This window comes from Haliotis rubra, unplaced genomic scaffold (genome assembly GCF_003918875.1).
Source record: "Haliotis rubra isolate DU_JTF1 unplaced genomic scaffold, ASM391887v1 Scf1112, whole genome shotgun sequence".
Taxonomy (NCBI): domain Eukaryota; kingdom Metazoa; phylum Mollusca; class Gastropoda; order Lepetellida; family Haliotidae; genus Haliotis; species Haliotis rubra.
In genome coordinates this window covers 89,745-100,128 of record NW_025765018.1, presented here as the reverse complement: position 1 = coordinate 100,128, position 10,384 = coordinate 89,745, and the positions used below count along the sequence as shown (strand labels likewise).

Sequence of the window (10,384 nt, the reverse complement as noted above, 5' to 3'; positions counted from 1 at the left end):
AGATGCGGGTACAGATGGCGATGCTGGTGTGGATGCTGATACAGATACGGGTACAGATGGCGATGCTGGTGTGGATGCTGATACAGATACGGGTACAGATTGTGCTATTACACTAAGAGAAGCTGTGAGGAAAGAGTTATTGTTTGGTGGTCAGGGCATGCAGAAATGCAATGTACATCAAGTGCAAAGTGTCTAACCTTGAGATGTAAGGGCAAACAAAGTGGGAGAAATTGCACAAGTCGTTGTCATAATTCCAGTTCATGCTCTAATATATAATGCACATTTATCATGTCTTCAAGTTTTTATGTAATATGAATATGTAATCAATCAATTTACTCTTCTGTGTATGTGAGATGAGACAATAAATTTCAACTTTTTAATGTGTATTCTTATTGTTTTATGTATTAGGGAGTAAGGCTACTGCCTACTATAAATTTCAGGCAGTATCCTTATTGACTCTGTCAATAAGCTTACTAACATCAGTTCTCTTATTGACTAGGCAGTACCTTATTGACTAGGCAGTACCTTATTGACTTGGCTGTACCTTATTGACTAGGCAGTCACGCTACTGACGGAGTTTCCTTATTGACGCTAACATATACATGATGCAATGGTTTCTCAGAAATCTTCTCCACAAATGACCGACTCTGGGCAGACTTGGTGAAGGACTTCACCTGGTTTACTCCCATCGCTGTACCGTCCAGCAGTACATCGCCATCAACAAAATCAACCTCAAATTTCAGATTTTGTCCAACAGCCATGGCACGCATAAAATAGCTGTGTAATTCCTTGCTGTGTAATTCCATTTCTTCACATGCATCACCAGAGGATCTTCCGATAAATAAATGTGCACAGGTGCACAATAAAATTCTATCACGAAGAGCCTCCACATTAATCAAATCCCGACCTCCAGAATTGATTGACATGTATAAATGGGTAAGAGAGGAACAGGGGTGGTGAGCTCTGTTATCAGACATGATCCTTCTGGTCAGGCGGTCAAGACTCTGGATGTCTTGTTTTATCCAACCAACTACTCCAAAGGAATAGGAAAGGACTGGTACGGCAAAAAGTATTGGTAGCTTTGACCTTGTTTCGAGGATTTAGCTCTGAGCTCCAGATTTTCTTTAAGTGAGATTTATACTCGGCCCGAAATTTGTCTTGGATCTGGGAGCTTGTCTCGAACTTGCATTCCAAGATAGGTGTAGGCCTGACCTTTCACAAGATGCTCAATAACTCCTCCCCCCTGTAACCTGACCAATCCACCATTAGTTACCTTGCCACGTTTCAATAGCCACCGGCCCGCTGGCCCGTGGATAGTAAACATCCAGTCGGGCCAGTAAATCTCTACAGTCACTGGTCATGGGGTAAATATATTTTTGAAACATATCACTCTGTCAGACTTGTTAAGTTGTAATACCCTTTTAAATGATGCAAAATTATGGCCTGATACAAAATCATCAAATTAGCAGCTTCGCGATGAAACCCGTGTCATGCCGACAATATCTTATTCTCATCTATTTTTAATCTTTTGCTTAGTTTCTACTTTCAAATTTCGGGCTAGGTCCTTGCACAGTTCACTATTTGTTACGAGGGAGGAGTGCAGAGAAAGGGACAGCCAGGTGTTAGAGAAGCACGTGCACAAGTGCCCACCAAGTTATTGATTCATCAGCCTGTGCTGTGGCGTCTCCATCCTTTCTCGCACACCTGGCTGTCCCTTTCTCTGCACTCCTCCCTCGTAACAAATAGTGGACTGTGTCAAAATTTTAATGATAGTTTCTTAAAGAACTTTTTTGGTGGAGTCCTGAATATTTTCAAATATAAGAAAGCTGTTGTGAAAAAAGTTTCGTGGAAACAAGTTTCCGTCGCAAACGATGTTCGCTCAGGTCATCAGATGACACAGAAGCAAGTTAATGTATTCCAGCGTAAGATCATACACACCAAGATCATATCGTGGAGTAAACATGAAGTAGACTAGTGTTGAGCTATTGTCATCGTATGTGATGCTTTTTTCAGGTACTGAAAATGTCTCAAGCACAAAAAAGAAAATTCCGCGTGGGCTCAACCGAAGACCCAGATGATGATGATGAGGACGTGGATGTGAAGAAGCCATGTACATCAACTCAAGATGGAAGAGCACTGGATACACCAGATACAAATGTGTCTTCACTGGTATCACCACCTGGCGCACCAGTTATTGAATATGGACCATATGGTTTGATTGTTAGAGATCCTGGTGCATTAGGTGTCACAGTCATTCATACAGATGGGCGTGTCCAGCCATCAGGAGTGATACATCAAAGTGTACCATCTGAAATGATGGGGGAACAGCTTGGACCAAATGAAGTGACGCATCAGCATCCCGAGTCACCAGGAGTGACGCATCAGTACACTGGATCATCAGGAGTGACGCATCACTACACTGGATCATCAGGAGTGATGCATCAGCAGCCCGCATCATCAGGAGTGATGCATCAGCAGCCTGCTTCATCAGGAGTGATGCATCAGCAGCCTGCTTCATCAGGAGTGATGCATCAGCAGCCCGCATCATCAGGAGTGACGCGTCAGCAGCCCGCATCATCAGGAGTGACGCGTCAGCAGCCCGCATCATCAGGAGTGACGCGTCAGCAGCCCGCATCATCAGGAGTGACGCATCAGCAGCCCGCTTCATCAGGAGTGACGTATCAGCAGCCAGCATCATCAAGAGTTATGCCATGTCACCCCAGATCATTGGAAATGATACATCAGCATCCCAGATCATCAGGAGTGACGCCACAACACATTGGTGATGTATACATCTTTTCTTGACATAAACACCATTAATTTTGTTGGAAAACAGCTCGATCGTGGAGTAATATTCTGAATATTTTGCATACTTTTCTAGAAACGGCACGGTGAAATGACATTAAAAAAAAATCAAAAAACAACTTCTAACAGGAAAAAGAAACTCTTAAAAAAACAAACGTTAGGCTTGAACATAGATGAAGGAAATTCGACACACGAATGAACACATGTATTGTTGTCATTGCCAGCATTAATTCAGTTTACTTACTGTACATGTGACGCTTTCTCTATCAAATCTATCAACCTGTCGAACGCAGCTCCGCGTAAAACGTTCGTGTCGACGTCGATAGACATGTTGTCTCCCATCCTGTTGTTGAAGGAGGAAACGCATAGAATAATAAAAAATGGGGGTTACGGACGGAAAGCATTCCCTGATGGTTTGGACCGTCTATCACTTGGAAACCTTTTCCTGCTTGCACTTTTCATGTATCATTCCCACAAAAGACAACAACCACAACATGTTTAACAGGATTCAAACATAGGAATTGTTTTGACGATTGCTGTCAAAGTATATTAAAATTAACTGCTGAAAACGACTGTGCGTTTCTTCTTTTGGAAGAATGTACTATATAAATGTTCATTCCTTTTATATTTAGAAATACATTAACTGTAAGAAGTGTGTCCAAGTATTTACATGCCACCCATATTCTAACTTATATTTTTTTATTCCAGATAATCGTTTTAAAAATATCCGCGGTAAGTATAACTCATACCTATAAATTCTGTCAGCAGTTAGTGACTGTTTACGGGACCCAATCAGGACACGAATCTGTTCTAATTTGATCTCAGGTCATAACAAAATCCATCTCACATATATGTTGGATAATTTCTGAAATAGTTTTCTCAGCTACATGTTATAGCATTATGATTATCTTTCAGATGCCACGGAGTATTCACTCAAGCATGACAAAACAGAATACGTGTCTACCTATGCTCAGAGGTCTGCCCTAAGACTGTTGACAGATTGTGGATGTATCTTCCTAAAGGGGATATCAGGATCTGGGAAATCACGGCTGGGTCGGCGGTTACTAGAAGAGATGTCTAAGACGGATGGGAGGACTCCTCTTCTGTTGACTTCAGCGGATGAATGGTCACTCATTCCGAAGAAGTCCAGAAGTAAAAGTGAACGTTACATTGTGATGATTGATGACATTTTTGGCCTGACAAACTTTTCACAATCACATTTTGACGATTGGACAAAGGAGTTTGATATAATGTGGCCATCTATTGAATCTGGCCATATCTTCCTGATCTTAACATCCAGATCTGAAATCACCGCACAGTGTCAGTGCCGACTAAACAAACACAGCCTCATGAAAAATATCCGTCATTTTCTAATCGATGACGGCCAGTATGCTCTTCAGAAAAAGGAAAAAGAAAAAATGTTGAAAGTTATTTGTCATGGCAAATTTTCTGAAAAAGAAATAGAAGAAATTGTCAAAATAAAAACAGCCCTTGGGTTCCCACAGGTTTGCACTTTCTTTGCCAGTAGCAAGGAAGTGCAAAAGAAGGGGTTAAGCTTTTTCAAGAAACCTAATGAGTACGTCCAAAAGGAAGTTGATGCACTCAAGGAAAGTGATGGTTTGAGTTACCTGGTTCTTTTGCTGGTATTGATGAGCGATGGGCTTCTTAATGCATCCTCTCTTGATCCAAGAAAATGTACATCTGATTTTAAAGAAATGGTTGAGATGATGAAAGAATATTGTTCAAATCTACCCACACGTCCAAGCTTATTTGACATCAAAACAAAAGCAGTTTCACTCTGTGGTGTTTATTTAGAGCAAGGCCAGAAAGGATATGCTTTTCAGCATCAGTCTATATATGAGTCTGTTTTCATAAGCATCTCAGAGCAGTATCCCAGCTCTTGCATCAGAACATGCCCAAGTGATGTCCTTGGAGAAGTGGTAAGAACCGAAAGGCTGGATGGAGACATACGTATTGTCTTGATACCTGAGGAAAATTATGATGCATTTGCTGACCGCATCACAGAGTTGCTTTTGTCAGCTGAACCTAAGAGCAGTGGAATGATAATGAGACATCCTTCACTCAAGCACAAGGAATTTATATCATTCTTGGTGCAAAGGTGGGCGAAAAAGGGGCAACTGACAAGCATTATGCAGTGCAAACATTTTGTAGGATTTGTTTCATATAACTCGGAAGATAAGAAGATTAGGATGTTCAAATGTGATTATTTATTGAGTAAATTTGTAATGGAAAGTAATGATCATCTGGTACAGGTTGTTTTAAATTCGATTCCATCACCTGAGAAATTCAAAGACACAATACAGGAATGTTTGCATTGTGCAATTTCTGTTGGAAGTAACAATTTTGTCAAATGGTGTCTTGATCATGGTGCTGAGCCAAACGAAAACTGCTTTAAAGCTCTGTTTGTGAATTCTGGCCCGAGTCCTAAGAATGACGTCATTGATAGAATCTTTAATGGTTTTGTCACTGCTTACTTGAGGGAAAAAAAACTCTGCTACAGTCCAGAATTAGGAAAAGGATATGCAATTGATCCAATCCTGACACTATTGTTACAGTATGCTGTACACATGGGACACACATATATTGTCAAGTTGACAGTGCACATGTTAAAACACAAGGACGACAACCTCAATGTAATCTCAGAGATATTGTCATGGCTCTGTGATCAGATGCAAACACATCATCCCAAATGCACTGTGTTTAGCAGCAGGGAATGTTTAAAAGAAATGATTCAGATACTACTTGCAACTGGATGTAAACTTCATTGTCAACATCTCCTTTTGTCAGCCTCAGCTCACTCAGATGCCACAGTTCTGAATCTTTTACTGAATCTTGAGACAGACATTTTGCAGACGAGGAATTACGTCGATGATAACAAGTACTCCACCAAATACGCAACACCTCAAGAACAGGCAGCAGCTTATGGTAGCACTGAGTCCTTGGATATATTGTTGGAATACTCCCAAGACATAAGCAAGCGTTTTAGGGTTGTTGCCGCAAACACCTTCTTGCTACACAGGGCAGCACAACATGGAAATGATAAATGTGCAGATTTCTTATTAGTGAAAGGTTTTCAGGTAGATTTGAAAGACAATGATGGCAATACCCCATTACATTTGGCTGTTCAGAACAGTCACCTTGAATGTGTGAAAATACTTCTCCAGCATAAGGCACCTGTCAACCAGGAAAATCGTGAAGGACTCGTACCTTTGTCGGTCATTGAAATCGTGAATCGTGAAATAGTGACAGCTCTAGTTGTGGCAGAAAGTATCTTAAATCAAATGGATGGAAAGGGTAGAACAATTCTTCACAAGGCTGTTCTATGTAATGATTTGGAGACTGTAAAATTCCTTTGCAGCAAAGAAGCTGATGTGAATATTCTTTCACAATGCGGTTCACAAACTAGAAGTGTTGTTCACCTAGCCTGTGAGTATGCTGACATAGAAATACTAAAGCACTTGTGCATCTCAGGAGCACGGATTGAAGCAGTAGATGCTGACAAGAGACCAATTGTTCACATGACAGCATGCTCTCGTGTTGATGCTTTAGAGAAACTCACATTTCTCATTGATGTCAAAAAGCATCTTCCTGATGCAGAAGACAAGGATGGCAGAACAGCGATATTTTCAGCAATCGACACTCATGTCGATACTTATGGAGTTGAAATATTGGAATTCCTACTGAACAGACGGGTGAGTGTGAATCACAAAGGTGCCAGTAAAGACAACATTTTGATATGTTTACTCAAAACACCTTTCACACACGACAGCATCATGAAAATGGTTGATTTAGTGGTAAAAATGGGTGTTGATTTGAATGAAACGGACGTCTGTGGTAGAACAGCCCTTCATCACGCCATTGAGGATGTGAATTATAATGCAGCAGAGCTAATTCTCAAGCATGGAAATACAGACAGAGATTTCGATCCAAATAGAAGAGATGAATTCGGAAAAACATGTCTTCACTATGCCACCGAACAGAGTGAATCTGAACTTTGGGATCGCTATGATATACCAGATCCTGAATCATATTCATATTCTCAGTATTGCTATCTTCTAAGACCTTGTATGTTTTATTATGCAAGAGAAAACTACGCGCTGACCAAAATGCTTCTGGAGCAAGATGTGAACCCACACCCTCAAGATATAACGGGTAGAAACCCTCTTCATTACGCTGCAGGCTGTGGTAAACCTAAGACTGTGAAACTTCTTCTGGAAAAAGGCGTTGACCCAAATGTAAGGGATGGAATGGGATGGACGCCCTTTCATATGGCTGCTTTACACGAAAGATACATGACTGTAAGTGCCTTGCTAGACAGTGGAATTGATGCAAATATACAAGACAATCAGGGAATGACAGCACTTCATTTAGTTGTGACGGAGAGAGGCTGCACTTTACAGAACTTAGAAGCAGACTTTGATTATACAGGGATATTTCGTCAGGGTCATTGTAAATTCCTCAAGTTATTTTTAGAGAAGGGTGTTGACCCAAATATACCGGATAAGCTAGGTAGGACAGCTCTTCACTATGCTTCAGATCATTCGGAAAACTCCAGTGTCAAGGTTCTGCTTGATCACGGTGCTGATCCAGATGTTCAAGATCTATGGGGCATGACGTCCCTCCATTGTGCTTCTAGCAAAAAAGGCTCAGTATTTAAGGATACACTTCCACTTCTACTTGAGAAATCGTTAAAATTAAATGTTCAAGATAGCCGTGGAAAGACAACACTTCACTATGCTTCTGAAATCAGGTGTAGCGGTTTGAAGCTTCTACTGGACCATGGTGCTGATCCATGTTTACGGGATCAACAGGGCATGACAGCCCTCCACTGTGCTTCTCCAAAACATAGATGTAATATGGAAGCTTTTCAAATGCTGTTAAAATCAGGTGTTGACCCAAATGTCATTGATGAGCAAGGAAGGACAGCACTTCACTATGCATCAGAAAATTCAGACAAAAAGAGCATCAAGCTTCTTCTAGATCGTGGTGCTGATCCTTCTGTACAGGATCTGCAAGGCATGACATCTCTCCACTGTGCTGCTACGAATAGTTATGGAGCCTTACAGACACTGATCGATAGAGGAGTGGATCCAAATATTCTTGACAAGAAGAGAAGAACAGCACTTCATTATGCCTCAGAACGTGACTCTGAAGACTCAGTGAAGCTTCTGCTTGATCGCTGTGCTGATCCAGGTGTACAGGACCTGCAGGGCATGTCAGCTCTCCACTGTGCTGTACACTTGCGTCATTACCGGTCTGATGTTTTGCCGATACTGTTAGAGAAAGGCATACACCCAAATTGCCTTGATAAGCAGGGGAAGACAGCTCTTCACTATGCTTCAGAAAATTCGACGAAAGAGTGTGTCAAGCTTCTTCTGGAATACAATGCTGATCCAGGTGTGCAGGACATACATGGCATGACATCTCTCCACTGTGCAGCAAAGGCCAAAGACAACAGCTGTGATATTTTGGAAATACTGCTGAGAAAGAGTGTGGGCTCAAATATTGTTGACAAGAAAGGAAGAACAGAACTTCACTATGTGTCAGAACATTCGGACAAAGAGAGTGTCAAGCTTCTTCTAGATCACGAAGCTGATCCAGGTGTGCAGGACATACATGGCATGTCATCTCTCCACTGTGCAGCAAAGGCCAAAGACAACAGCTATGATATTTTGGAGATACTGCTAGAGAAGAGTGTGGACCCAAATCTTCTTGACAAGAAAGGAAGGACAGCACTTCACTATGTGTCAGAACATTCGGACACAGAGAGTGTCAAGCTTCTTCTAGATCACGAAGCTGATCCAGGTGTGAAGGACATACATGGCATGACATCTCTCCACTGTGCAGCAAAGGCCAGATACAACAGCTGTGATATTTTGGAGATACTGCTGGAGAAGAGTGTGGGCCCAAATATTCTTGACAAGAAGGGATTGACAGCTCTCCACTCTGTGTCAGAATGTGACTCTGCAGACTCAGTGAAGTTTCTGGTTGATCGCTGTGCTGATTCAGGTGTACAAGACTTACAGGGTATGTCAGCTCTCAACTGTGCTGTACACTTGCATCGTTTCCGATGTGATGTTTTGCCGATACTGCTAGAGAAAGGCAAATACCCAAATCTTCTTGACAAGCAAGGAAGGACAGCTCTTCACTATGCGTCAGAACATTCGAACAAAAAGAGTGTCAAGCTTCTTCTAGATCACGAAGCTGATCCAGGTGTGCAGGACTTACAGGGCATGACATGTCTCCATTGTGCTGCTAAGAATCGTTACAGTTACGATATTTTGGAGATACTTCTGGAGAAGAATGTGGACCCAAATCTTCTTGACAAGAAAGGAAGGACAGCTCTTCACTATGCGTCAGAACATTCGAACAAAGAGAGTGTCAAGCTTCTTCTAGATCACAAAGCTGATCCAGGTGTGCAGGACATACATGGCATGACAACTCTCCACTTTGCTGCTAAGAATCGTTACAGTTACGGTATTTTGGAGATACTGCTGGAGAAGAGTGTGGACCCAAATGTTCTTGACAAGAAAGGAAGGACAGCTCTTCATTATGCGTCAGAAAATTCGAAGAAAGAGAGTGTCAAGCTTCTTCTAAATCACGAAGCTGATCCAGATGTGCAGGACTTTCATGGCATGACATCTCTCCACTGTGCAGCAAAGGCCAAAGACAACAGCTGTGGTATTTTGGAGATACTGCTGGAGAAGAGTGTGGACCCAAATATTCTTGACAAGAAAGGAAGGACAGCTCTTCTCTATGCTTTAGAACAATCGCCAGTCAAAAACATAAAGCCGGTTCAACACGGTGCTTACACAGAAGTACAGAATTTGTTTGCCGATATACCTCTTCATCCAACAGCTGATTATACCAGACCTGAAGACATGATGCATGTGTATAATATCACTAAACCAGTTGCTCGTAGGACATCTATTTACCGTTGTGAATTCGAAGATGATTATGGAACACTACTGTGTGAGTATAGAAGGATGAAAATGCTGGAGATGCTTGTCATGAAGGTCAACCCCAAAATACAAGATCACGAAGGAAGGACAGCTTTACACTACGCTGCACAGGCTTCACGAAATGAAACTTTAGAGCTTCTTTTAGAACTTGGGGTCAATGTACATAAGCAAAATGACCAGGACAGGGCCTTTTTCCGGGCTGCTGCTGACCGCAGCTACAACAGGTGTGAACGAGTGAAGCTGCTACTCAGACGGGGCGTCGACAAAACTGTTCGAGACAGACATGGGAGAACAGCTGAGCAGTATGCTACAGAACTATCAGATATCAATCCGTGACTTCTCTGGAGACGGTACACCATTCGGCACAGAATTAGAGAAGAGCACGGGGATGTCGAGAACAATTGTGGCCATTCTGGATTATTGTAAAGTAGACAATGGAACCCAGACGTAAAGGGGGAAGAAGGAACGGGAGGGTTTGGGCGGTATTTATATAGTAGCACTGGGCGGTAGGGTAGCCTTGTGGTTAAAGTTTTAGGTCATCACCCAGAAGACTGGGTTAGATTACCAACATGGGTACAATGTATGAAGCTAATTTC

The 10,384-nt window shown here is 42.0% G+C and overlaps 2 protein-coding genes across 2 annotated transcripts; one reads left to right on the top strand and one right to left on the bottom strand.

Moving 5' to 3' along the window:
* Nucleotides 1-2,251: 2,251 nt before the first annotated feature.
* LOC124288715 lies at nt 2,252-2,698 on the bottom strand. The gene has a single exon (XM_046725263.1). The coding sequence runs from the start codon at nt 2,696-2,698 to the stop codon at nt 2,252-2,254; it is 447 nt and encodes a 148-aa protein (XP_046581219.1).
* Nucleotides 2,699-3,878: 1,180 nt separating this feature from the next.
* Nucleotides 3,879-10,124, top strand: LOC124288698 (serine/threonine-protein phosphatase 6 regulatory ankyrin repeat subunit C-like). Its single transcript, XM_046725262.1, has 2 exons — nt 3,879-4,422; nt 5,614-10,124. The coding sequence occupies exons 1-2, from the start codon at nt 3,879-3,881 to the stop codon at nt 10,122-10,124; spliced, it is 5,055 nt and encodes a 1,684-aa protein (XP_046581218.1).
* The last annotated feature ends 260 nt before the right edge of the window (nt 10,125-10,384 follow it).